This window comes from Alexandromys fortis, unplaced genomic scaffold (genome assembly GCF_014885135.2).
Source record: "Alexandromys fortis isolate MF-2015 unplaced genomic scaffold, M_Fortis_MF-2015_v1.1 scaffold_172, whole genome shotgun sequence".
Taxonomy (NCBI): Eukaryota; Metazoa; Chordata; class Mammalia; order Rodentia; family Cricetidae; genus Alexandromys; species Alexandromys fortis.
The window spans coordinates 3,448,561-3,475,417 of NW_026068061.1; the positions used below are offsets into that span (position 1 = coordinate 3,448,561).

A 26,857-nucleotide genomic window follows, 5' to 3' on the forward strand; every position below is an offset into this window, starting at 1 on the left:
TAAATGACAGAACGTGTTGAAAGCGTTGTCTACCTGCGTGGCTAATGCTGGGTATTGTGCAATGCGTTCACGCTGGTTTTCACAGCTCCCGGTTTCATCACCGCCTTGTTACCAGCTAGCAATCGGAATTGCCTTCAGTGCCCACATTTAGTAATAAATAGCCAATGCCCCTTAAGTGAGACGTCAGCTTCCTAGGCTGCCAGTCCTTGCCCTCTGGCCTTGCAGCTGCCCTGCTCTCTTACTAGTCCTGTTGCTCTGTCTCCAGTTGACCAACCCAGCTCTGGGCCACTCATTTCCAAGAGGGCTGTGCCGTGAGGCCATCACTTTTGTGTAGCTCGGGATGGCCTGAACTTTGAAATTCTCTTCATAGGTCAAACCGGCCTCAGATTCAACCTCCTGCCTCAGCACTCTGGGTTTAGGGGCTGTGTGTGTCCCATGGGAGCTGGGTTGTCTGTCAGTTTCAATAGGAAGTGTGACTTTAACAGACACTTAGTGTGACTGCACTATCAGCAGGAAGCCTTCCCTAGGCCTTGCTGAAGAAACAGAGTCAGGAACTCAAGGTATGACGGACCATCCGATCCTGGTGCCCACAGAAGCATGTGACCTCTTTAGCACATGTGTCCTGTACCTTTATTACACATGTTGGGTGTCCATGCAAAGTTCAGAGTGTACACGTCTGTTTCCAGGTCCGTAGAATGCTTGGTAAATTCTGCACTCACGGGGTAGTATCTTGTAAATATGTTTGTTTCTGTTCTGTTTTGTTTGTTTTTTTTTTTTCTGGGATAGCAGAGCCCTGCTTGGTCTGGGCTGTTGCATTCTGGGCGATTTCTCCTGTGACAACCGTGTGTGAACTGGACCTGGGAGCTCCACTCAGTTGAACGACTTTATCCCTGTCTACTCGCTCCCTTCCCTGAGCTGAGAGTTCTCACTGCATCTCTGCCCTGCCCCCATCCCCACATTAGAGTAACTTCCTGTGGTTTCTCCGGAACATTCCGTGTGTGGCAATTACCCTCCCATCATTTCCCCTCATGGAAGATGTTTGGAGGCCTCGCCGTAATTATCCAGTGCAAATAATTATATCTTACCTTTTGACAGAAACCCTCCATTTTGCTGTGAGTTCAGCTCACAAACCGACTCAGAGTTGCTGCTTTAAAAAAAGGAAAGAAAAGAAAAAAACAGTTGTGGAGTTTATTAAGAAAGGTCTAATACAGATTTAAGCACGGGCTCCTGGGGAAGCTGCAGAAAAGGCAGGATTATATAGCATTGCACACTGCTTCCGGGCCGTGCAAGCTCCTGTTCTCTATACTCTTTCCTACTTGTCTATGACCAAGTTCTATTATCCCATTCCGTAAGTATTCTAGAGTTTAGGGTTTGCCTCAACAGTTTAGAGGTTTGCTTGGGGAACGTAACTTTAAGATAGGAGTAGCAAACCTCTTCTCTTGGCTCGTGGCAGCTTTCTTGTACAGCTCATGCTTTTGCTGCTGTTGTTTTGAGAGGCCACCTGGAGAAGCTAGTACTGATGGGCAATCCTCACAGAGACTCTGGTGTATTGGGCTTATACAGGCATACTCCACAGTGCTTGACTGAGCAATCCGCTTTTATAATGGAATGAAGTATTTGAACTTGCGAAAGCCTGATTTGCTATTGAAGTGATATCTGGAAATACCCCTCTTCATATTGTATATATTAGTTGTATGTCCATGTCGAGGAGATTGAAATCGTTATCAGAGGTAAACTATACAGGTTTCGCTACCCAGTAAGGATTATTTTTAACAGCATGGCTCAGATGCAGTTGCGTGTCACACAGTGTGAGTCTCCTGTGACTGTAATGTGCTCGGAAGAACAGTGCTAATGCTTTAGTGATGTGTGTAACAACAGTGATGATGTCACTGTATTATTTGAGAGACCGAGAATCAGTCCAAAGGAGAGTTTGGGAATTTGTAATATCCATCAATGACAGGTTTGACTTGCCCAATAATTGATAACTAAAGCATTTTGTCAGTAGTCTTAAAATTCAAGTGTTGAACCCTTTAGTTTTCCATGCCTCACTCCTGCCCCAGCGTAGCCCAGGTGGGTGGCATCCTTCCTCGGCTTGTGCGTGCACTCTATGGAAGAGCAACTGTAGGAAACTTAAGACTAAACTTTCATTTACAAATCTTTCCTTTTCATCCCAGTGCTGCAGAACAAATCCAGAATCTTTTAAATGCTAGGGCTCTGGGTTTTTTTTTTTTTTTTTTTTTTATTTTAGTCTGTCATCTTAGAGGCTGGACCTGGATATACTATTAAACTACCATCTGTGGCCCTGCAGCCAGAGCCCTGAAGCTCAGGCCAAGGCCTGGTGGGATTTACAGTCCCAGCAGTGCTGACTCTGCTGCTGCCACCAAATATAGTTTTTAACAGTCTCTCTATTGTTCTGTTCACTAGTAAAGACCTGGGAGTCAGACATTGGGATGAAAACCTGCTAGCTCAGAGAGGCTGAGAAGCAACCAACCGACTTTTCTTTTTGGCTGGAGACGCCACAAGAGAGCATCTCTCCAGCCTTTCTAAACCAAAAAGATCAGAAAATTCCAAGTCCCCCCTCCCTCCTCCTTCCTGAGCATCACTCTGTCTTCCTGGCTCCTCCAAACTCTCTATGGCTAATTCCTGTCAACTAGTTGCTGGCTCTGCCCCGCCCCCATCCAAGGTTGATTTCATTAGCGCATTCTTGGGTTTTACAGTGCAATCAAATATCCGGAAACAGGGTTCTACTGCTGAGCTGTGCTAGGTACCCTGGAAGCCAATTCTTTTCATGATAAATGAGTGGGGGTTGACTTTCCTCTTTCTTTTCTAGTGCATCATAATAAGGCCCCTCTGGGTTGGGTCTGGTGGTACACGCAGTTCATCCCAGCACTCTACTTGGGAGGCAGAGCTAGGCAGATCTTTGTGAGTTCCAGGACAACCAGAGCAAATTGTATGAGCCTGTCTCAAAAAAAAAATGCCCCTTTTGATTTGTGTTAGCAAACATTTATTAATTGAACGATGGAATTTTCTCTGTCCATAAACTATACATAGTCTATTTAAGGAGTAGATGCATAATTAAGCAAATTATCACAAATCATTATGATATACAGGAGAGATACTGCACAGTTGAAGAAGTGATTGGGGCTGAGACTAGTGGTAGGCTAGGCTTTTGAGATTACAGAGAGTAAAAATAATAGCAATTTGGGGTTTCACCTAAACATACATGGAACTTACAAGGTGAGTCAGAGGGAAGGTTCTGTGCACAGTGCAGACACAGTCATGGCGTGTTAACAAGAGTGGAAAGGTCACAGAGTGGAAATGCTGTCAAGAGAGCCGTAATAAGTTCCCTCGCCTCTGTTGCCTCTGAGACCATGTGAGGAGAGAAGCCAAGACTACACCTGGCAAGCTCAGTTAGAGGGAGAGTCCTCATGTTCTCTAGACAAGTCCAGTAGCAGCATCCACAATTCCAGAAATAAAATAAAATATATAAAAAAAATAGTTGGGTGGTGGTGGCACACGCCTTTAATCCCAGCACTCGGGATTAAAGGCAAGCAGATCTCTGTGAGTTTGAGGCCAGCCTGTTCTACAAGAGCTAGATCCAGGATAGGCTCCAAAGCTACAGAGAAACCCTGTCTTGAAAAACAAAACAAAGAAAGAAAACAACAACAACAAGAAACATACGTTACTTTTTTTTTTTTTTAAAAATGCACAAAGAAATCCAGAGAAGTATATGGGCCTAAATAAAATGAATCAGGCTTTGAAAAATCTTCCCACATAGTTATTACCAACCACAGGCCAACAGTTCTCTTGCTTATATACATACCAAGATTAGTATATCTGTCTGGGTTCTCTGCAGCCCATTTGTGTGTGTGTGTGTGTGTGTATTGTATGTATGTGGTGGTGGTGGTGGTGACATATTTCAGAAGATACCAAAACTTTGTGACATGTCTGCCTTTTTAAAAGCCCCATCTTTGGGAAATGTGGTCCAGAATTACAGCAAACTAGCAACAGGTGTTCTATGTATATAGCCAAACAGTGGGAGAAGTAATTGTTTTCAGCCAAAGGTGCAGACTCTGTGCCCAGGAAGGTTTTGCTGAATGACACCACCTTCTCCCTCCCAGACTGCACGTGACTGTGTACTGGCTTTGCCCGCAGCATGTGCCTCTTATGGTGCTCTGCTGAGATGTGGCAGAGCCCTTTGCACTTGTAAGGAAAAAAATGTTTGGGGATTCCTGGGATCATTTCACCCACTTTCTTCCTCAGACTGAATCTCTTTCAGCTAATGCCTTTGGCTTTCCTCCACAGGCATTAGAAGTACATGCTTATTAGATTATGGCCACCAATATCAGCACTCTGAAGGCGATAAAAGTTACCAGGATGTTTTGGGAAGGATGTGTGTGAGAGAATGTGGGATAGTCACTAGAAGGGAGGATTTTTTAGAAATACATTATTACCCATTAATATTTTCCATAGTCCATGAATGCTCTTCACAAGATGACATCTAGTGGCCACTTGCTTTCATAAAAACAGAACATTCGGTCTGTTCGTAATTTGTGTGGTTAAAATGTGCATAATCTTTTCCAGATTCTAGGATAATAAAATGTAAAAAAAAAATGTTTGCCCCCCCCCCCACTTTTCCTATAATGCTTAAATGAAGTCTCCAAGTAAATGATCTTTTTAATTCCCATCCTTAAATAGAAGCAACGCCAGGAGTAGAATGACCATGTGGGGGAGAACATTGTCATGCTAGGATGATGTTGTCTGTATGACTGCTGGGCTGCTCCTGGCTTGATACCGCCATCCTTCTCCCCCTCATACACGGTGCCCTTTCTGTGAACTTTTTACATAAGAGTATGTATATTAATGGGTCCATGCAAATGTTCGTTGCTGCCAAAAAGAGAGCTGTTTCCTTAGCAACAAACAGCTGGTTTGCTAGCCGGCAATCGGTCCTCGTAGTTTGGCTGTAGGTGTATGGAACTCTGACAAAATGGAATGGGGCAAAGCAGACGAAGAACACGGCTATGACAATAAATACTTTCGTCCCCACCCTTTTGTGTCTGTCCTCCTTACCGGTGAACTTTCTGTAGGAATTGTATACCTTTTTGGTAATGACCACATAAAACAGCAGCATCAGAACAAACACAGTCCAGAAGATGAACTGGCATGTGTGACTGACCATCTGATGCCACACCAGCCCCAGAGGACTCTTCAGGGATGCGCACTTCTTCACGGAGGATGGCGTCGCCTCCTTGCTGTTCAAGAGCATGTTTGGCAGGGAGATGAAGAATATCAGGAGCCAGACGAGAGTGGAGACTAATTTTGCAAACGCAGGTTTTTTTGCAAAGCATTTCCCGAAAGGCCTGATGATCTTGAGGCATCTGTCAAAGGCGATGAGGCCCAGCATGATGATCCCCACGTACATGGTCCCGTAAAAGATCACAGAAGAGAAATTGCACACAAAGCCTCTGAGTTGCCAGGGTCCAAGGTGGGAGTCGGAAAGAATTTTGAAAGGAAGCATTAGTGTCATGACCAGGTCTGCCACCAGAGTGTTTTTGAGGTAGACGATGAACGTAGAATTGCTGGGGATGTGGACGAACACCCAGAGGGCCACGGTGTTCAGCAGGAGGCCAGTGAAGAACACCACAGTGTAGAGGGCCGGGAACACCAGCTGTGTCATCCGAGTATCTCTGGGGCACCGCTCGGACTTGTTGAGGCCCTGCATCGCAGTGGCGTTGGCTGTCTCGAGCATCCGCTATTGCAAATGAACATGCACACAAACAAACGAAAACGAAGAGCCCTCATGACTTGGCAAATACTACTTTTTGTTAAAAAAAAAAAAAAAAAAAGCAAAGTGCATTATGTAACACATTCAGCAGATCTGATTCTTGGCTTTGAGCATATAGCTCATCTCTGGTCCTTTAAAAGCCCCATTAATTTATACCCTCCTGAAACCCAAACAGTAAGCACTTCTTGTTACATGGCAATAACGGTACCCAATTTAGGACGTAAGAGACAGGGTAGGTTGTCATTTATTACTTAGTGCCTTATTCTTGTAGTCTATGTTTATAGAATAGTATATTTAGATTTTTTTTTTAAAAAAATAATTTAGCTACATTCTACCTTTTACAGCAAGCACATTCATAAGAAAAATCGAGACTGACCTTTGTTTGGGAAGATACTCGGCTGTATGTATTGTGACAGTCATTAGCTCGACCCGCGAATAGCTTGTGGAGTAAAGCTTCTGCTTTCTTATACTGGCTTTCCTTCCTCATTTTCCCTTGTGGGCTTCTGTAATACCCATGTTTTCTAGAACCTCTTTATCTTTAGCATTGGCCAGTAGTAGTTACTGGTTTGTGTGTACTGAGGACCGAACCCAGCGCTTGCATTGGCTCAGCAGGCACGCCATCACTCAGCCACATCCCTAACGTGTGGGATATTCTATTAGGTTTAATTATACGTACAGGGGATGCATACGCTTGCAGGTGCACACAGAGACTAGAGGCGTTAGATCGCCTGGAGCTGGAGTCACAGGCGACTGTGAGCCACCCGAAGTGGGTGCCGGGAACATGCTTTTAACTGCCGAGCTGATTCTTCAGTCTCAAACTTGATTTACTTTTTTGTTATTCATGTTAAGTGGTCTTTTTGAGTACCTCATCTGTAGTAATAGGAGTTTAGATGATGGAGAATATAGTACCAAACTGCAACCAAGCAAGAGGATGGTTCTTGATTTGAAAATCAGACACTTATCTTCTTTACCCTACAGGCTGCGCTTGGAAGAAGCTTCTGTGTTGAGGGACGGCCTTTTTCTTTCTGCAGACTTGGCCGTTTGTCTTTTGATCCCCAGGTCTCTGGAGCATAATGCGCCACCTTTTCTAAGAAGTGGGAGCTGCTGTCCCTGGACCTATTATTTTTCAGTATTCAGTCTAAACAAATGTTTTAAGATCTGTGCGTCTCATTTCCACATGTAACAATTGTGAAGACATCATCGACCTCATAAGAGTGTTGGGGAGGCGGCTGGGTGGCGGCTGGGTGGCTCCCTAGCGCGGAGCATGTTAGAAAAAAAAAAAAAACCCTGAGAATGTCAGTCACTCATTTCTTTGGTTTCCTGAATTGCCAGTTTGAGTGACGATGCTGTATTGCCACTTTTAGAAAGCCATTTTAGGAGACCACCTGCATTCTTAAGACTTAAAGAATTTTGTGAATCAGTGCTGGGCCAAGATTTGTCCGGTGTTTCCTTCGAATCTCACGAAGTGTGGAGAAAGTTACTGTGTGTGGTGGTGTGCTTTCCTGCCAGACAGATGGAGGGCAAGAGGAAATTAGGTGATCTCAGCGGGGCGGTGTGGCTATCTATGGCAAGTTTCACTTCCATGTTTCTTGCTACACGTTTACTGTAGAGTTGAACTGTCTACAGGGTTTGATTGACTAGAAAATTCTAGTTGACTGGGTTTAGGATCTTGAATTCGTTGTAAAATGGAATGCTCTGTGATGCTTGGGAACTTTGGTTAGTCTACAGAATAGGTGGCACACTTTAAAAAGATTTCTGTTTGACTGAAATACGTTAGGATTTCTCTGATGTAATGGACCATAACTTGAAGATAAAAACCTAGCAAAATAAGTTTTAATCTATAATTTTTTTAGCCTACATAGCTAATTTTTAATTTCTCTATAGCCTACAATCCTATATAAAAATGAAGGCCTGGAAGGGTTCACCTGAAACACGGGAAATTCCGTACAGGATACTTTCATAATATGAGAACTGGAAATCCTATTTTGGTCAAATTTCAAAATGCCAAATGTGGGAAACTTTGAAAAGAGGAACTGACCAGCAGTGTCCATTTCTAGGGTCACAAAGGTACATTCTTTTGTTTGTGAAATACATATTTATTGTGTGTGTGTTTGCACACATGCGTGTGTGTGTTGTTCCTTCAGAGAGTCACTTCTTTCTTTTCAACATGTGGGTTCCGTGGATGGAACCCTGTATTGTCAAGGATGGTCTTCACTAGCTGAGCCATCTTTCTGGACCTAACACTGGTTCTTTTTAAATGAGAGTTTCAAAGTCCTTATCTTGGTCAGTAGATTAGCTGATCCTCCCAGCAATGCTAAAATCTGTTGGAAAAGGTTTTCCCTTTTGAGGGAAATCTGAGGGCTGCTCCCTAGAGCGTCGCAGGAGCGCTGTCTCAAATCTAGAGGGCTTAGGTTCAAGTCTTTGTCCACCTGTTACTTTTCTGGTCCTTTGGGAAGTTATTTGCTCTCGCTCTGAAATGCTTGCCTTCTCTTTATGATGTAAATGCACAACAGCATCTTCTTTATAAAGTTAAGGGGGAAAAATGAAGGTGTATCTGCCACATACTTAGAATGATGCCTGTCGTGGGAGATGTTTTGCAATCTTGTTAAGTCAACTAAAAAGAAAATTGGAATCCTGTGGGCTTAGTTCATGAAAACAAGGAAGGAAGAACTAAAAAACATGCAATGAATAGTTTCATAATTTAAGAGTCTGCCAAGTGGGAATAAACTAAAGATTAAAATTCTAGTGTGCTCTAAGGAAATAGAGTCGAAACTAATAAAATCAAAACAACCATGCTATTAGAGATGATTATGACAATCCTTACAACATGTATAGCGCTTAGCCCCATTTTAGAGACGAAAAACTAAAATGCAGAAACTAAACAGTTCCCCAAAATTGTGTTAATAGGGACTACTGCAAACCTACCACTAGCCTAGGGTTTGAGCTCAGAACCTGCCTTAGGCCCCCTGCCGGACACTGAGAAACCAGCAGGATGAATCTGGAGGGTTTTACCCTGTTATGTAGTCTTTGTGCCAAGAGTCACTGACTAATACAGGAAAAAGGGAAATCCTTGAACTTGCCTTGTAGTTCTGTCTCCTGCAAACTCGGGTTCAAGGTGGGAAATGTCAGTTGTCCCATGGGTACGGCCAGGAAGGAGCTGGGGCAATTTGGTGTGTAATGGGAATCGTCTGCCATTATTTGCTTTTTTAGTCTTTGGGCATTTCTCAGCAGGGTCACGGTAGGTTGAGGTAGCTAGCACGTACCACGTAAGATTTGAAAAGCTGAAGTGTTTGCTGTCGTTTGGAATGAAAGTTGAAGTGGAAACGCCTGTATTCCTAGAAGAGACTTCTCATTTCGTCTGAAACATACACAGGTGCTTTCCTTTGATTGTGTGAAATAATTTTAAACTTTCCCCATTAGCACAACTGAAAGTGATAATTAGTTAAACAATTTGTAGTTTACAAGCAGGTGTCCTGAACTATAGGGAAATGAGAAGCAGCAGTAGATTCTCTTCAGATAACCAGAAACAGGCAGTGCATCCACAGTATTGCTTGAAATGCTTACTACCGAGTTACAAGGTTTTCTATCATAAAAGAAAGCATATGCTTGAAAACTCAGATTCATAGGAGATGGCTCAGTAGGTAAAGCACTTGCCGCATAAACATAGAAGCATAAATATAGATCTTTCTGGTATTGTCTCCCATTTCTTTATTCGAAGACTTAATGTTCTTGTTATACATGTCTTTTACTTGTCTGGTTAGTGTTACTCTAAGATTTTATATTATTTGTGACTGTTGTAAAGAGTGTCTTTCCTGATTTATTTCTCAGCCTGTTTATCATTTGTATGTAAGAGAGCTACATTTTTTAAAGTTCATTTGTATCCTGCTGTATCACTGAAGGTGTTTATCAGGTGTAGGAGCTCCCAGGTAGAATTTGGGGGGTCACTTATGCACACTATCATATCATCTGCAAAAAGCGAAAGTTTGACTTCTTCCTTTTCCATTTGTATCCCTTGATCTCCTTTAGTTGTCTAGCTAGAACTTAGAGTACTATATTGAATAGATATTGGGAGAGTGGACAGCCTTGTCTTGTTCCTGAAATTGCTTTGAGTTTCTCTGCATTTAATTTGATGTTGGCTATTGACTTGCTGTATATTACTTTTATTATATTTAGGTATGTTCCTTATATTCCTGATCTCTGCAAGACCTTAATCATGAAGGGATGTTGGATTTTGTCAGAGGCTTTTTCAGCATCTAATGATATGATCATGTTTTTTTTTTTTCATTCAGTCAATGGTGGGTTTCATTGACAGATTTTCGTATGTTGACCCATCCCTGCATTTCTGGGCATGAAGCCTACCTGATTGTGATGGATGATCTTTTTTATGTGTTCTAGGAGTCAGTTTTTCAATATTTTATTGAGTATTTTTACATGAATCTTCATGAGGGAAATTGCTTTGCAATTCTTTTTAGTTGTTGAGGCTTTCTGTGGTTTGGGTATCAGGCTAACTGCAGCCTCACAAAAAGAATTTGGCAATGTTCCTTATGTTTCTGTTGTGGAAGAATTTGAAGAGTATTGGTATTAGGGCTTCTTTGAAATTCTGGTAAAATTCTGTGCTGAAGTCATCTGACCCTGGACTTTATTTTATTTGTTTATTTGTTTGTTTGTTTATTTATTTATCTTAGAAGACTTTTAATTACTACTTCTATTCCTTAGCAGTTAAATGTCTATTTAAATTGTTTATCTGGTCTTGATTTAACTTTGGTATGTGGCTTTGTCATGAAATATCTTTTCTCCATCCACAATGACTGAAACTTTTGCTGGGTATAGTAGTCTGGACTGGCATGAGTGGTCTCTTAGTGTCTGCAAGACACCTGGCCAGGCTCTTCTGGCTTTTAGAGTCTCCATTGAGAAGTTGGATATAATTCTGATAAGTCTGCCTTTATCTATTACTTGGCCTTTTCCTTTGCAGCTTTTAATATTCTTTCTTTTCTTCGTGTTTTTAATGTTTTGGTTATGTGGTGAGGGGGCTTTTGTTCTGGTCTCATCTATTTGGTGTTCTGCAGGATTCTTGTACCTGTATAGGCATAGGCATGTCTTTCTTTAGCTTGGGAAAATTCTTTTTTATGATTTCGTGGACTATATTTCTGTGCCTTAGGATTCTTCTCTTTCTATTCTTATTATTCTTAGGTTTTGGTCTTCTTATGGTGTTCCCAAAATTCTGGATGTTTTATGTTAAGAATCTTTTAGATTTAATATTTTCTTTGATCAGTGAATTTATTTTTTCTATCATATCTTCAATCCCTGAGATTCTTTGTCCCATCTCTTTTATTCTGTGGGTGATGCTTGCATCTGTAGTTCCTATTTGCTTACCCAGACTTCATTTCCAGAATTCCCTCAGTTTGTGTTTTCCTTATTACTTCTATTTCGATTTTCAGGTCTTGACCCATTTTCTTCACCTTGTTGGATTGCTTTTTTCTTGGTTTTCTTGAAAATCTCTAAAAGTTTTATCGATTTCTTCTGATCGTTTGGCTTTTCCTTGATTCCTTTAAGGGTGTTTTTATTTACTCTTTAAGGGTCTCTATCATCTTCAGGAAGTTATTTTTAAGGTTGTTTTCTTGTGCTTTCGCTGCATCGGAATGCTCAGGTCTTGCTCTCATATGGTCACTGGGTTTTGTTGGTTCCATATTGTCCTTTCTGATGTTGATTGTGTTCTTACACTGGTGTTTAGGCATCTGGATTTGGGATAATTACAGGTGTAGGTATTGATTCCTGCATTTGTCTTTGTTGGATGGGTGTCTTGTTCCTTTGCTTTCTGTTCCCTCTCATCTTTTGGCCTAAGTAGCCAAGGATTTGGCTACTGTTCAGGTTCAGTATCTCTGCTGATGTTTGTGGGGCCTTGGGTGCCTAGATCCAGCCTGGCCTCTTGTAAAGATGAAGTCTTCTTCCAGAGTTGTAGACTGGATGGAATATGGAGCCCAGTGGAGGGGCTGCTGTTCTTCTGACTGATGTGGGCCTATGGTGTTTGCTGCAATTGTGGGAATGGGCTGGCCCTGGGGAGGACGTTGAGGTGGGTAGGGTTTGGCAGCAGAGTGGGTCTTGGAAGAACAGTATCTAGTGGGTGGTAGCAGTCCAGCTGGCAGGTGGGTCACTCATCTGCTCAGCAGCTGGTGGGAACTGCCTCATTCTGTAATTCTTACTAAAATACTTTAAGTCAATTTAAAAAATTGTAAGTAAAATTTACTGTGCCGTATAAACATAGATTTATGTTATAAAGACATTTTCCTTTTATTTTCATATCGTCCATTTTCTTTCCTTCTAGAAGCTACCTTCTAATGTCCTCCCCATTTTGCAAAATCCATCCATTTCTTAGTGACTGCGAATACAATTACAGTTGTATTTCCACGTCTTCGGCTCCCATTGGCAACTCTAATGCCACTGTGGCCATTGCCCACAAACTATGGAATACTTGATTATGGCAAGAGGGTTTTGTCTCTGATGTTTTATTTCTCTTGTGAAAGTGGTGATTCAAGGGTTGGCAGATTCTATTTTTTTTTAAGAGCAAAGTTTTTTTTTTTTTTGTATGTGTGATTCAGGCTGTGTTCTTTCTTCCCACAGCCCGACTCTATCGTTGTGGCATGAATATCTTAGCTATATAGCTTGCACAGTGTGGCTGTGCTGTTGGGAAGCCTCACTGTGGACACTGGAATTTTAATTTCCTACACATTCCATGTGACATCGAATTTATTCTTAACATATAACATTTTTAGATCACAGACCTCTCATAAACAGGTGGCGAGCTAGGATCCTTAAGCAGGACCTGTGATTTGGAAGGCCTGCTTCAGAAGCTTTCTGTGAGAAACCACTAACATCCTCAGGCCTGCTAAGCCACTGAGCTATGGGACAGGACTGCATTGCATGGGCTCATCTTTTCAACTATTCACATATACCAAATCTGGTTTCACTTTAAAAAATTAATTGGAGATGTGATGTTTATAAATGTCAAAGTATTTGCAGCTGGAGATGGTGACATGGTCTGTGTAGTCAGACATTTGATAATACTGACATTTTAGACTGTTGACTTTGGAGCGCTCATTCTACTTTGAGACAGGGTCTTTCTTTCTATCCCTGGCTGACCTGCAACTGGCTATATAAACCAGACTGTTCTTGAACTTGAAATGATCCTCTGTTTTACCCACTGGAGTTGTGGTTCTAGGCATAAGCCACACCTGCCTCTCAGACTCTCTTAAATGGGTTCACTGATGTAGGAGGATGTGTGCCTAACGCCTTTCAGTAAAGAGACCCAACAGTCTGATATAGGGCTTACTCTAAAATTTCATGACTAAAGCATAGGTAATTTCAAATATTCTCCAGGGGTTTTGTTGTTGTTGTTGTTGTTAAAATGTCATAATCCTAACAGCATTATTTGTCTAGCTTTTGTAGAAAAATAGCCCAGTGAGTTCGGCTAGGCACAGAAGAATTGTTCAGGTAGTCTGTTCCCTGCAGTTCCTCTTCATGTTCACACTGAACTTGTGGGACCCTGAGGAAGAGCTTCCGTACACTCCCTGTTCTACCCTTGGACAGTTTGGGGGTGCTGCTGCCCTTAATTTGTCTTGCACGCAAAATAAAGTTTGATGGAGAGAGCTGACCGCCAGATTCTCTTCTGTTACCCACATTCTGGTGCTCTTATAAAACCAGAAAGGGTGTTCTAGTGGGAGACTGGAGTACTGTGGCAGACATGACAATAGCTGTGTCTTTTGCGCTCTTTCTCTCTCTCTCTCTCTCTCTCTCTCTCTCTCTCTCTCTCTCTCTCTCTCTGTCTCTGTCTCTCTGTCTCTCTGTCTCTCTGTCTCTCTGTCTCTCTCGTGTCCCCTGCCTGCATGTGCTCATTTTTCACACTCTCTGCCTCCATCTCCAGTCTGGTTCACACTGTAGCAGGGCCAGTGTGGGAAGGGAGCAGTTGCCACACTATGAGTTACATCTTCTTAGCTTTGTACTACAATGTAACTTGAGAAGTTGGGTTGGGTTTGGAAAACATTATTGAAGTTCAACAGCCTTGTCTATAGTATACCCTTTCCACTTACTTTAATGATATTTAGATGCTCTTAATCTGTACCATCTCCTGTTGGAGAATCACCTCTTAGGAGCATTAATAATTGAGACAAATGATTTGAATTTCCACACATTAGATATTTTGTTTATATTAAAGCTATTAAATATGGTCCTAATTTGGACATTATTGCCTATATGCATAAACTGAAGTGTCACACCATACCCAATAAGTATAGACCAGTTTTGTGATGATTACTAATAAAAATAAAATAGCAACTATGAGATACATGCTATCTGACTCCACATCTCATCTCTTTTATGATTATATGAGGACTTGAAGTAGTGATGAGATTTTTTTTAAAAAGACTGAAGAATAATACGGAATAAAGCTGTGCTGGCCGCGGTTCCCAAACACATTTGCTGATTATTGTAGGAGAGGAAGGTTGAGCCGTTGTCGCTAAGCTTTTGAACCAATAAATTCCAACGAAACAGTACAGAATAAATGTAATCTTTAATATTATACGCGTGATTACAAACAGGTAATGTTAGATACTTCAGTCGCTTTCTTATTGGTAGGTGTGAGATGCATTCTGGTAATTATAGTTACTCACTTTTCTTACTAAGAAGTGATTTTTTTTCCATTCAAGCAGCAGGCGTTTTCAAAGCCGATTAACAAAGGTAAGTGCCAATGATGGCGCTGTACCGAGTCAACTCAGAGTCTTAGTGAAATTGCTTTCTCTAGTGTTAAGGAAGTAGTAATATATTTTTTAAAATATTAGAATGCTATGAACGTTTACATTCCTTAAGTTAATGGTTTTATTCACGATGTCTGTTATTTATGGAAAGATACATCTTTAAACCTCTCCCCTCTTGATGAGCATTTATACTAATTCAGGCCTCATCCACAATGCCATTTCATTTGGTTTAACTGTCCGTGGGGTTGTTCTTGTCTTTGTTGTCATAAATGAGAAGTCCATAGTTACTGTGCTTGATGTATCAGATCGAACATAAATTTCCACTTATTACAAAAATAATACTGATTGGTAATGCATTTTAAAATGACAGTGGATATTACATTTCACTGTTGATCATTTTGCAGAAACTAAGTAAATCACTAATTCTTTGTGGGTTTGCTTGCAGTGTAGCAATAGGATGCAGTTTATTTTACTATATTACTGAAGATTAGGATTTTTCCCTTATATTTTTAGATGGCATACATATGTGTAAGTACATATATAAATATATATATATATACACATACATACATATACATCCATGTGTGTGTGCGAAAGTAGATGATTATTTCCCTAGTTTGTTGCTTATTTAAAGAGTCATTAGCTCAGTTTCCTTTAAGGTAATGTTAGTATTTTTGTGGGGTGATTTCCTTAGAGGAGTGTGAATGACGCAGACTGAAACAGCCCCTGGGGTCATGCTTCACATTGGGGTCTCCTCACTTGGGTCACTACCTTCCTGTCCTTTCTTCTTGTTTTCCCCAGAGTGTGACATAGCATTAGAGCACCTCAGCATACTTTTCAAGGAATTTCTGAAAGACTTGCAAAGAAAGAAATAGATGAATGGATCCAGGCAGGCGTTCAAGGACGTCAGCCACAAGGTGCTCTCCTTCACATAGAACAGAGTGTTTTCAGCAGCGCAGTCAAAGACGGCCCGGGTCTGGCTCAAGGTGTAGGGAATCCGTGCAAAGTGGAAGGGCACAAAACAGATGAAGAACACAGCAATGATGATAAAGACTCTGACATTCACTCTTTTCTTGGGAGCTTTGCCTACACCTCTTGTTCTTACATAGGACCTGTAGAGTTCTTTTGCAATGAGACTGTAACAAACAATGACAATCAGGAAATTAATCCAGAAAATGACTTGGCAGATGTAATTGACTATTTCATGCCAGACCAGACCAAACTCTGACTTTAAGAAAGAACACTTCTTGATGTCCTTATCTTTTGGACGCTTGTTCGTGAGAATCATGTTAGGCAATGAGAGTAAGAACATGAAGGCCCAGATGACGACAGAAAGAATCTTTGCACCCAAGAGACTGCTGGAGTTGGAAGTTTTGAATGGCCTGGTGGTCTTCAGGTAGCGGTCAATGGTTATCAAACCGAGGAATGATATACTGATATACATAGTAAAATAAAATGTAACTGAGGTAACTTGGCACACCAAGGTTCTCAGAGGCCCGGCTCCCAGTTTGGCATCACTGAGAATTTTGAATGGAAAAGTTAGAATCATGAGAAGGTCAGAGATGACTGTGTTCTTAAGAAAAATAATGAAGTTGGATTTACTGCGGATCTGAAAGAAAATCCTCATCGCCAAGCTGTTTGTGATGAGTCCGGCAAAAAACAGGATGGTATAGAGCACCGGGAAGAGAACCTGGGTTATCTTGTAGTCTCTGCTGCACTGGGTGCCGTTCTCAGGTGTGAAGGTGCTATTGGCTACGGTGGTGTCCATGGTGGGCATCTCCATTGTGCAGGCTCCTAGAGTAGAGACAGTGGGGGAGGGTACACTTAGTCACAGGTTTGCTTGTTATCTCTGTGCACAACTTTCAGAAGTATCACCTTGCTTAAAGCTTGAGTTTTATCTTAATGGTGGCAGTTGGCAGGAATTAAGAGAAAACTGAATTCCTGAATATTCCATCTAAACAAATATTCTGTCTCTAGCGAATTAAAACGATATGAAGTGCATCGTGTGATGTTATGGGAGCCTTGTGTCTGTTTTGTTGAATGTTTGTCACCTTGGTGTCTGTCCTCCTCTATTTATATGGGAAAGCCCAATGACAGGCATGCAGTAATGCTTTTCTTTCAAGCCTGTAGCCTTTTTTTTTTTTTTCTGTTACAGCTCCCTTTTCTTCTGTACCCACATTCCTGGTTTTATACTTTAAGTATCATTGATGAATTAAATTGAGAAGTGATTGATTATGAGTTAGAAGTATAAATGCAATCCCAATAAAAGAATTTGGTATGAAATCACTGTTGGGAAGTTTATTCAATAAAATAAGTAGTAAATTGTAGAAAATAAAAATCCAAAGTTCTTTTCCTGTGTACTAGGAAATGTTCCTGCCTGTGCCCAGTCAGCCGTGCAATCAAATGTTAGCCTTACAGAGACTCATTATTTACTTCAGAGCATTTGTCCCCTTTATTTCTCATTTTCAAGTTGTTCATTGTGTTTGAAGTTCGTTTATGTTTTCTGACTATCATTCAGTGTGACTCCTAAAACAGTAACAATAATAGAAGGCGGAGGCAGCCTTTGTAAGTGTGACAATTGCTTGTTATTTCACAAAGCGGCCAGAGCGTCATTCTCCAGTTTGTGGCATGTTTAATGGTAGCTAAAATAAAATAGCAGAAATTGGTCCTCATCTGCTTTCCTAGGTTATCACACAACAGACAGCGTAAGGAAGAGTGTTGACTCATCAGCCAGTTGACTTGGATGCTATATATGGCATCTAACTGGAAATTTAAGATGGAGTTTAAAGATTTTCAAATTTCCATCAAACAAATAAAATGATTTCTCAATTGGCAGAACTTCTCATATTCCAATACAGTTTTAAAAACCCATATAACTCTTACATAAGCTCTAACATGATAATTGAGATAGCAGATATTCCCTCCAAATGTCAATGGAATCCTTTAATTACTGAAAATTATACAGTAAAGACTATTACCAGGAGTATAACCTCAGCACCTCTTACTCCACACCTCAGAGGTGAGAGCGAACCACTGCGTTCAGCTCTCTTGACCTTCCCTAGTACCTTCTGCTTGTCCATTTCTAGATTGTTCTGGCAATTCTACCTTAGGAAGGCTCATTGTACATAGTAGGTAAATTATTTAACAACTCTCTTAACATTGGGATTTTGTTATACATTTTTTATATTTAATTCTCATCTCACAGTCAAAACATCAACATTTATCCATGCTTTGTCATATTTTTATTGAAGAACTTAATCTCCCATTCCACTATGACTAGTATCTTAGTTTTTTAACTTAATGTTATTCAAAAACTGTATGCTTCCCATTTTGTTAATTGTTATATAAGGTTTTCGATCTTACAAACAAACTTGGAAAACATGCATATACGTCATAGCCTAAGTACAAGTCTGTCAAGTGATAATGTAACCTTACCTGGTTATCCCGTTGGTCCTGAAGGTTTTGCGTGTCTCCAGTAATACTAGTTAGTGGAACTTGCAGGCCGGCATCTGGTGTTTTCTCTCAGTACTTAGTTTAGTTGCCAGTGTTGTCTGTGATAGAGAATCTGCTGAGTTTTCAGCAATGCAGTCTTGAGTGTTCTAGAGAGAAATAAAGGGAGAGGGGAAGGAAGAACATCCCAGTGAGAGATTACCTTCCACTGCACATTCAAAGCTGTGCAGACACCGAATCTGTCTGGCTTTAGGACTTCTGCTTTTATCTCTTGGGAAATAATGGGGCAAAGGTGGCTGAGAAGTCATCTTTTGAAAACCAGTTTAAGATACTGAGACTTTCTTTTTTTTCTAAAACCTGTAATAGAATCAGTAAGGTAGAGTGTTTCTCGGAGGGGGATTTTCCATGCAAATAAATGATAAATTCAAGTTGAGATGAAGTCTTCTAAATCTGGTCCTGGGGGAAGGCTGCACACTTGCTTTCTCAGATGGCTGTTCACCTGAAAACACAGTGTGCTCAAAGTGGGTGATGCGTTACTGTCTAACAAGTAATTCTATTATCTCGAAGTGTGTGCTTCCTTGGGGATGGTAAACCTTTTGCTTCTTGTTTTATCCTGGTTCATAATGACATTACTTAAAATCTGTGATTGATTAACATCTTTGTGGGCAAAACAGCATCATCCCATTATAAATTATTAGACTCCCAAATTATATTAGGAAAGAAAACAGTTGCGTCCATTGCCAGGCTGATTGCATGAACAGTCTTCATGGTTGTTCTGAATAAAGCTTAAATAATGAACAGTGGGTTTTTTTTTTTTGTTTGGTTTTTGTTCTTTGGGTTTTTAGTTGATTCTGTGGGTAATGGTTCTATTAAATTAAATCACCTTTGTATCATTATTATATGCAATTCCTTAAATTTTATACTGAAACAGGCAAAAGGTACACTTGGAGTGAAATTGTAGGATAAATTTGTTACTGTTTTATATTTTTATATTTCTGGCTCCTGCATTTGGAGATAAAGCGCATGCATTGTGCACAAGTACCGAAATGGCTTTCTGTTAGCAGTAAAATTCCTTGGGAAGATGCCTCTCCTAAGAAGACATATTCTCCAGTTCTGAATTTTGAGTGTGTGTATACTTGTTAAATTGATCTAATGGTTTGAGAGTGTGTCATGGCAGCTCAGCATCACTTGAATGAACCCTGTTTTTAGAATGTGCATTTAGGGAACCTCCCTAGTCTCCATGAACCAGAGACCCCCCCCCCTTTGTATTTAACCTTCCTTACAGATGATGCTCAGGCACATTAAAGCCTGAGGACCACTGGATTAAATAGACACAGGACTGTTATTGCCACCACAATTTGAAGTCAAGCCTCCAGTTTCATTCACTTCAGCAACATTCAGTTACATTCTAACTGTAGTATTTCCATCACCTAGAAAGAAGTAGTGATTTGATTTTAGGCTTTTGAAAAGTCTACATGGTTGCTCTTCATATAAGCAAAGCCAATTAAACTAGTCTTACTTGCTGATTTGAGTGTCTGAGATACTTTTTAAAAAGAGCTTTACGCTTCGAGATAATAATCGCCCACATTTGATCTCTTACACTGCCATAGTTAACCCACATTTATTTCATCGGCCAGTACTCATTCTGTGATCAGTTTTTGAATGAAGGAACCTGAGTGGAGCAGTCAGGTTAATTGGAGACTCCATTTCAAGCCCCGTTGTCTGGTCCATAGCATGCTTTGCTCATGGACTCTCCCCCCGCATGCCACCTCTGGTCTCTTTCTTCTTCAGGGCCCAGGGAGAACCAACCAACCACACTGCCTTTTGTTACATAAGCACTCTCCTTGCCTTCATACCCAATTCTAAACTCTCAGATAGTTATACTGATTTTGAGATCTCTGTTAAAACAGGTTTCCAGAAGGAGAATTATAGATTGCCTTCAGTGAATCAGCCTGCCAGGTTGAAAGAAAATCAACTCATGATTCCTCAGCTGTGCTTTCTTACTAAGAATATCGATTTTCAAATCCTTGGAACATTCTCAGTAGTAACTTGAAGACTAAAAAAGAGCTTTGACCTCAGCCTGTTTCATCTTTCCTCAGATTTTACGTGACAACCACAAACACTTTTCTCTAAACCTTATCATATTTTCTCATTGCGGACAACTGCCAATTTCCCCTTTGGTCACCTAGCCTTGAAAGTCACTAAAATATTTAGGTGGAAAGTGTCTCATCCTAAACCTCTGTTGTTATTCAGCAGAAAAAAAAATAATGACATCTTGAAATTTGCAGGCAAATGGATGGAGCTAGAAAACATCATATTAATTGAGGTAACCCTGACTCAGAAAGACAGTATCATATTACTCACTCATAAGTGGCTTTTAGACATGAAGCAAGGAAAGCCAGCCTACAATTCAAGATCTCCTGAGCAAATTGGGAGCATGAGGACCATGGGAGAGGGTTGAAGGGAAGGGGGAAGGAAGAGAGGGAAGCAGAGAAAAATGTATAACTCAATAAAATCAATTAAAAAAAAAACCTCTGTGTTATCATGTAGCACAATCAATTGGTCACATCCTCCTCCTCCTGTCAGTAAACAACACCATCACCAACACTTTGTAATAGTATTATTTGGCAAATGAAATTTAATATATTTTATATTCAAGATATTTTGGAAAATTGAGCAAAACTTTTGTTTTAAATGTTAAATTATTTTGCCAAATCCATTGAAGATAATACTTTCTCTTTATCTAAAATTTGTTTTAATTCATATAGCATTGCTCTGAGCCCAGGAGACCATTCCTTAAAGTGCATGTGGTCCTTGTGCATTTAGGTTTGGGCAGGATGAAGATATAATTAGATACTTGGTCATATTTGGAGTCTTTTCAATTCTAATGACTTTTAATCATTTTGATATCAATGATTTTTTTGATTAAACTCATACATTATACCAGAGCATGTCTCTTATTAGCTACCTTAGGGTTTTTTCCCATAGCAATTTAGGTTATATAAATATAGTTTTAAAAAAATAAGCAGTGTTGGGCATTGGGAATATTTAGCAAGTAAAAGGCCGTGTCTTGTAATTCAAGTATCTGTCAGCCTGGTCCTTGCCTGAAAGAAGAGAAATAGTGTATCATGAACTCTGTGCACATTGTTCTGATGACCTCAGCTTCTGTTACCCCACACTGTAAGGCATGCACATTAAAAGCACACACATTTTGGCAGTTATTCTTAATGTTAATTTTAAAGAAACGAAGATGACTGAGAGCAGACCTTAATTTGGCCAACTCCATGATTTCCTCCTAAGGATGTCTGTCTCAGAAGATATTTTCTAGGGTGGGTAAGCGTGCTGTGGTTTTAAAGAGAAAGCCTTCTGGTTTCTTAGCCAGCTAGGCCTCTGTTTGCACGATGTGATGCTCGGGGAGAGGAAGTAACCGCTGTGGAGGGTGTTCCTCTGAGTACTCAGTTTACAGGGGACATGGCCTGTTCAGTTCTCTGCACTAATCCTAAAAATAAAGACAGATGGAGTTCTGTAGTGGATTCAGCTGGTTCTTTTCTGTCCAAAGAATATACCCATTTAGGGAATATCTGTTAGTATAGTTTTTAGTTCTGGTCTCAGATCATTAACATTACTTACAACTATGCAATGTCAGGATGCTCAAACACTAAGATAAAGGACTGCCACCTTTCTAAGTATTTGGTATATGTTCATAGGTTGAGTTGCTTCTTACCTGATAAATTCAGTTTGAGGTTTTGTACATTTTTCTACTTATAGAAAAAAAATATACATAAACAAGTCATGTAGCCTGCTGGAAACTTCAAAATGTCCCTGCTTTGCTGTTGGAAAGCCAATTATAGTTATTGCTCTTTTCCTGATACTAACTTAAGGAAGTCAGTAATGTCTTTTTGTAGAATCCCTCCTATCTCCTTGTAGGCTCCTCTGCAGTGGCTCCGTCACCTCTCTCTCCATCAGGGCAAGGTACTCATGTCTTGGATTCCATGTGCTATTTTCCTGAAATGTCTTTGCCTGAGGTTACGTAGGCAGTGTTCTTGTCTCCTCTGTCGATCTAGACAGTGACCCATTGTCTCCCACCTCTCATCAACAATCTACTCCACAAACCTGCCATCCTTTGAAGGTGTCTTTATTCGTGTCATCATTTGAAACAAGAGCTTGCTGTTTATTGCGCGTCACATTTTCTTTTTTAACTCATTTTTCCTACTCGGCTTCTAGTAAACTTTTCTCAGCCACCCCTGCCCCCATTCCTTCCATAGCAGCTCGCTCCTCAACCTCTTGCTTCACAGCCACGCTAAAGAAACTTCTCTTTTGAGGTACGCACAAGTTTTTAATAAAACCAAACAAAGCAAAATTAAAAGAATAAAAATAAACATCACATCTAAACTGACTCTTTGCCTCCATTATGATCCCTGTTGGACCATTGGTTAATGGTCCCTATTGTGTCCCCAGACCTGACGTCTGAGCCTTGCTTGGCTAGAGCATCTTAGTCAAGAAGCACAGGTGTGTATCATTTTCATAGCTGGCTCCTCTTCCCCACCATCTCAGCCACCTAAGTAGAACGTGGAAGCTTGGCGCATTCCTCTGGTCCTTAGTGCTCTCCTCGCCGCCTCAACTCTGACCAACATTAGTGCCCACATCAAACCCAATACACGTTAACCACACACTTTCTTGTTTTATCTCCAACAACCTTTTCAATTTGATTCAGTGAAATCCAGCGTGATGCACACTCACTCACTGGACCCTGCTGTCTGACACTTTTCTCCGTCAGGTGCTCGCTAGATTCTGCTTTCTGTTCCTCATCCCCATAGCTGAGACTCCGTTCACCACACAAACGTGACTTTTCTATTGGTTTCTCACTTCTTCAGCTTTCTTAGCACTTTAACAGCCAGTTAAACAAAACAGTGATTTTTGTCTTCTTTTCTTCCCTTCAGTCTCCCTTCACCCATGTTTGTTCCTTATTCCACTGACTTCTCTTTTTGCTTGGTGTGCTCACTAAGCATTAAGGGCCATCTTGGTGCTTATGAAAGAGAATAACGGGGGACTCAGGAAGACAACCATTAATGTCCCCCAAAAAAGCAACAACCTAGTGAATGATTTATGTCTGAATGCCCCAAACCCTGCTTCCCCTTCCTAGTCCCTGTGTGCTGAGGACACTGATGGGGTCCTAACACTCTCCCTCGAGGCAAATGTCAGCAATTAAGATCATGCCTTTTAGGTGACAGGAAGAGCTTAAGCAGGTCCGTGTGAAGTGCTGATATTAATGCAATACCTTGTGGACTCTTGGTGTGTGTGGAGGAGTGGGAGTCTAGAATGTGAGCAGTGAGCATATGTTTATACCATATGTGTGTGTGTGTGTGTATGTGTGTGTGTATATACGTATATATATATGTGTATATATGTATACACACACACAGTGTTCTAGGACATTGCATGTGCGTATGTCTTGGTTATTCTCGCAGTCACTTACAGACACTATTCAGTTCTTCAGAAGAAGACTCTGAGACTAGGAAGTAGGTTTGTTACACAGGATTAAGAGTTGTTTACTGTCACGACTAGGATACATTCCAAGCTCTCTCAGCCCTAAGCATGGTACACTATGGGGCTGTAGCTGTCCTGAGTTTTTACTAGTATGTGGACCTTTGATCTTTCACAATCCCTGTCTGGACCTCTTTAGGTCTATTTGGACCCTTTGGAACATTAAGAATTAGCAGAGGGATACAGAACAAGAAGTCAACAGGAAATGCAAATGCGAATTATTTCTAGCACCGTGTAATTGAATTGTAGCCTGAACTGGAGAGTGAACATGGCATTTGTCCACCAGTTTCCGAAGCACGGTGTTTGTTCTGTATGCAGGGAACAAACAGAATCCTATGGGCAATGCTACTGGTCCTCACTTCTGAAGGGTTTGGCTGTTGCCAATGATAAACATATCCCCTAGTAGGAGTTCTTTGGGATAAGAGGTGAGGAGGAAGGGGAGACCTTCACATGGACGGTGCTGTACTAAGAGTAACAAAGGGGAGATATAGTGAAAGGTCCAGCTGAGAAGTAAATAACTTTACTCAGAAAATGGAAAACAGAAGATGTCAAGGAGAAATTAACATTGAAAAATTTCAACCAGTCCTAACCTGAGTTAGGCTGTTATATTTGGCTAAGGGTAAATTCAGCTCAATGCTAGACTTACGTTCATTACTCAGTGACTCAGTAATTTATTTTCTCACAAGGGAAGATTTCACGTTTGGATTTGCTGTGATCATTTGAGGAGTCTGGGGTCTAAAATGCAATAGCAATAGTGAGCATCTCAGACTATGTGTTTCTAGCGACTTAGCGTATACATGGTGATTCTTATGCTTTCCTTTATTGTCATCTGGAAATAAATATTAATATATCTTACACAGTCATATTGAAGTAAGTGTAGTACCCTTCTCTGAAGGTAGTTGAAGGTCCTAGTAATTTTTTTCCCTAAATATAAAACACACTCTGTTGCTGTACATCTGAGACCAAGCTCACTAAGGAAATAGTATCATCATTCTATGCCATGTTAAAATTTAGACAATGAAATATCTTTCAATAGCCAGAACTTACTCTGCAGGGTACGCCCACATCAAATGCTTCAGGCCAGCTGGTACTTTATTATTTTTTTTTACTTTAGCATGTTCCAAACTGGAAAAACAGGGGTGTTGCCGGTGGAGGTTGAGGTGAGTTGCAGAGCTGGCAGATGCCGCCCCCCGCAAACAGGCATGGAGAGGCCGTGACTAGTGTGTTTCAGGAGTAGGACATGTACCCCCAGCCCTGCGAACTGGCTTCAGAGTCATTTGCTGTCTTTCAGGATGAGTCTTCAAGTCATGAATGTAACCAGCGCACAATCCTTCTCTACGGAGTCGGGAAAGAGCGTGACGAAGCCAGGCATCAGCTGAAGAAGATTACCAAAGATATCCTGCGAATCCTAAACAAGAAGAGCACCGCGGAATCAGGGGGTAAGGAGCCCCAGTGCCCTGGCTCCTGCCGCCTTTGCTTGTGTTCCCTGTTCTCGCAGGCTTTATCAGAGTGGCCCACGTCACTGTCACCAGTGTTTCCTCTCTTGAATGACTGTCACACTGAAATATGAATAGGCACATTTGCATCTTAAGGTCTTGTGTTCATTGCTAGCGACCTTCGTGTGAAGCAGCTACCACCTCCTGTAGGTAGACAGGGCAAGTTCCATGTGTGTTTTCTGTAGTCGTCACTGTGGATGACGTGCTGAATAATGAGATGGAACGCTCTGCCTGCAAACAGTCAATTTACTACTTCTTTGCGTCATTTTTACAAGCTTGTGGTTGGATGTTTCCCTGTCCTCTCGTGTTTCACGTTAGATGCAAATCATGGTCCAGTTAATGATTTCGTGTTACTCGGCAAGAGAGTGGCGGTAGTAGTCATGGCTAAGTCTGTCACCAAATAACTCCAGGTGACAGAGGCATGAGATCTTCAGTAGTAGTGCCTTTTTGACTTGGAGTTTTCCCTCCCTGCTCTTTTCACAGGCTTTTCATTTCCTGACCTTTGCCCCCGTATTGTGTCACCGCCTTGCATAATTGGAGTCATTCAATTATCTACTTCATATTTGCCCAGTGACTCTTTGAGAGGTTTACATCGTTTTACGGTCACAGTTTAGAACATGGCACCACATTATACCTTAGCGCCACCGCTGATCTTTCCCTCTCTGACACATCAGTCCTATAAAGGAGGAAAAGGGTTGCATTTCCCCTGGGTGGAGAGCTCACTTTCCTAGTGGAGGTTTTCCTTCTTGAGACGAAACCTCTGGAAACCCTTTCTATTTTTGAGATTTTAACAGGATAAAACTACTAGGGCCTGCTTATGTATGCTAGACTCTTCCTAAAAGTTGAGATGCTTGAAATAGATTTTTTTTTTTCTGCCATCAGCACGGGTGCACTTGCCTGAGCACAGCAGGCCTATCTGTCTGTGCCTGTTTTCTGGAGCCCCAGTGTCCGAGGGACAGAGTCTGAGGCTATGCGAACACAGGGGTCCTCATGTGTGAGCTCCATCCCATGCCCTGCCTCCCTTCCCGTGCCAGTTCAGGGCCCACAAACACACCAGCATTATGAGAAATGACCAAAAGCCGAGAAAGGGAAATGAAATTGTGTTTTGTTGGCTTCTCATGAGCTTGGACAAGAGACTGTTCTGTCTAAGAAAACCATTTATCAGTTGTGCTGTGTTCTCCCTCTCAGAGAAAAGAGGAAATGAATTGCGCCAGAAGATTGAATTTAGAAGCCTTGCGGCGAGCTAGCACAGAACCTTCCGAGCAGCTTTTTGTATAGAATGGGGTAGGAGGTGCTGATGCCCGCAGGAGACACAGTCATACTTAACTTATCCAGTTAGCGTAGAGGGCCTTTGCAGATCTCTGAAATTTCTGGATAAATAAAGACCAAAGGAGGTTGGAAGGGGGAAGGAAACCGTGTGGTGTCTTTTCTGCTGAGCCTACTTCCTTCCTTCATAGAAGTGTTTTAATGCCAGACCATTGTCTGTTCTGTCTTTGTACCAAACCCTTAAGTAGACAGTACTTGCATATGGACTAAAAAAAAAAAAAAGACATTTCCTGTTCAGCATTTCAAAGTATCAGTCACTTCAAAGTGGCATCTCCAGAGGTTATTTTTTCCTTCTATTATAATTATATTAATTTCAGATATAGTGCCCTGCCATCCAATAAGCAGTCTTCATTTTATGTTATTAGTTAAGACTTTGTTTATACACCATTAGTTAGCCAGCTGTACTTGGGGCTAATGGAAATTTGTACTCACACACACACACACACACACACACACACACACACACACAGAGAGAGAGAGAGAGAGAGAGAGAGAGAGAGAGAGAGAGA

At 41.1% G+C, this 26,857-nt stretch overlaps 3 protein-coding genes across 10 annotated transcripts in view; 1 reads left to right on the plus strand and 2 right to left on the minus strand.

The window, feature by feature from the left end:
- Positions 1-26,857, plus strand: part of Med12l (mediator complex subunit 12L) — a 301,518-nt gene that overhangs the window by 211,863 nt on the left and 62,798 nt on the right. For all 7 annotated transcript variants that reach the window (XM_050120211.1, XM_050120205.1, XM_050120209.1 and 4 more), the window contains one exon: positions 24,818-24,965. In XM_050120211.1, coding sequence (XP_049976168.1) covers positions 24,818-24,965 — 148 coding nt within the window. The remainder of the gene's footprint in view (positions 1-24,817; positions 24,966-26,857) is intronic.
- P2ry13 (purinergic receptor P2Y13) lies at positions 2,996-6,271 on the minus strand. Of its 2 annotated transcripts, none has more exons than XM_050120216.1 (2): positions 6,162-6,271; positions 2,996-5,752 (listed from the first exon to the last, which is right to left on the minus strand). In XM_050120216.1, exon 2 carries the CDS (start codon positions 5,747-5,749, stop codon positions 4,742-4,744), a length of 1,008 nt encoding a protein of 335 aa, XP_049976173.1. In that variant the 5' UTR covers positions 5,750-5,752; positions 6,162-6,271; the 3' UTR covers positions 2,996-4,741. The 2 variants fall into 2 exon arrangements, with proteins under 2 accessions (XP_049976173.1, XP_049976174.1); XM_050120217.1 differs by having other exon boundaries at positions 2,996-5,815; positions 6,162-6,215.
- The window catches only part of P2ry12 (purinergic receptor P2Y12), a 42,560-nt gene continuing 29,943 nt past the window's right edge, over positions 14,241-26,857 (minus strand). The window contains exons 2-3 of the mRNA XM_050120215.1: positions 17,968-18,131; positions 14,241-16,326 (exon numbers count right to left, since the gene is read on the minus strand). Of these exons, the coding sequence (XP_049976172.1) occupies positions 15,272-16,315 (1,044 nt within the window). The 5' untranslated portion in view covers positions 16,316-16,326; positions 17,968-18,131 and the 3' untranslated portion in view covers positions 14,241-15,271. The remainder of the gene's footprint in view (positions 16,327-17,967; positions 18,132-26,857) is intronic.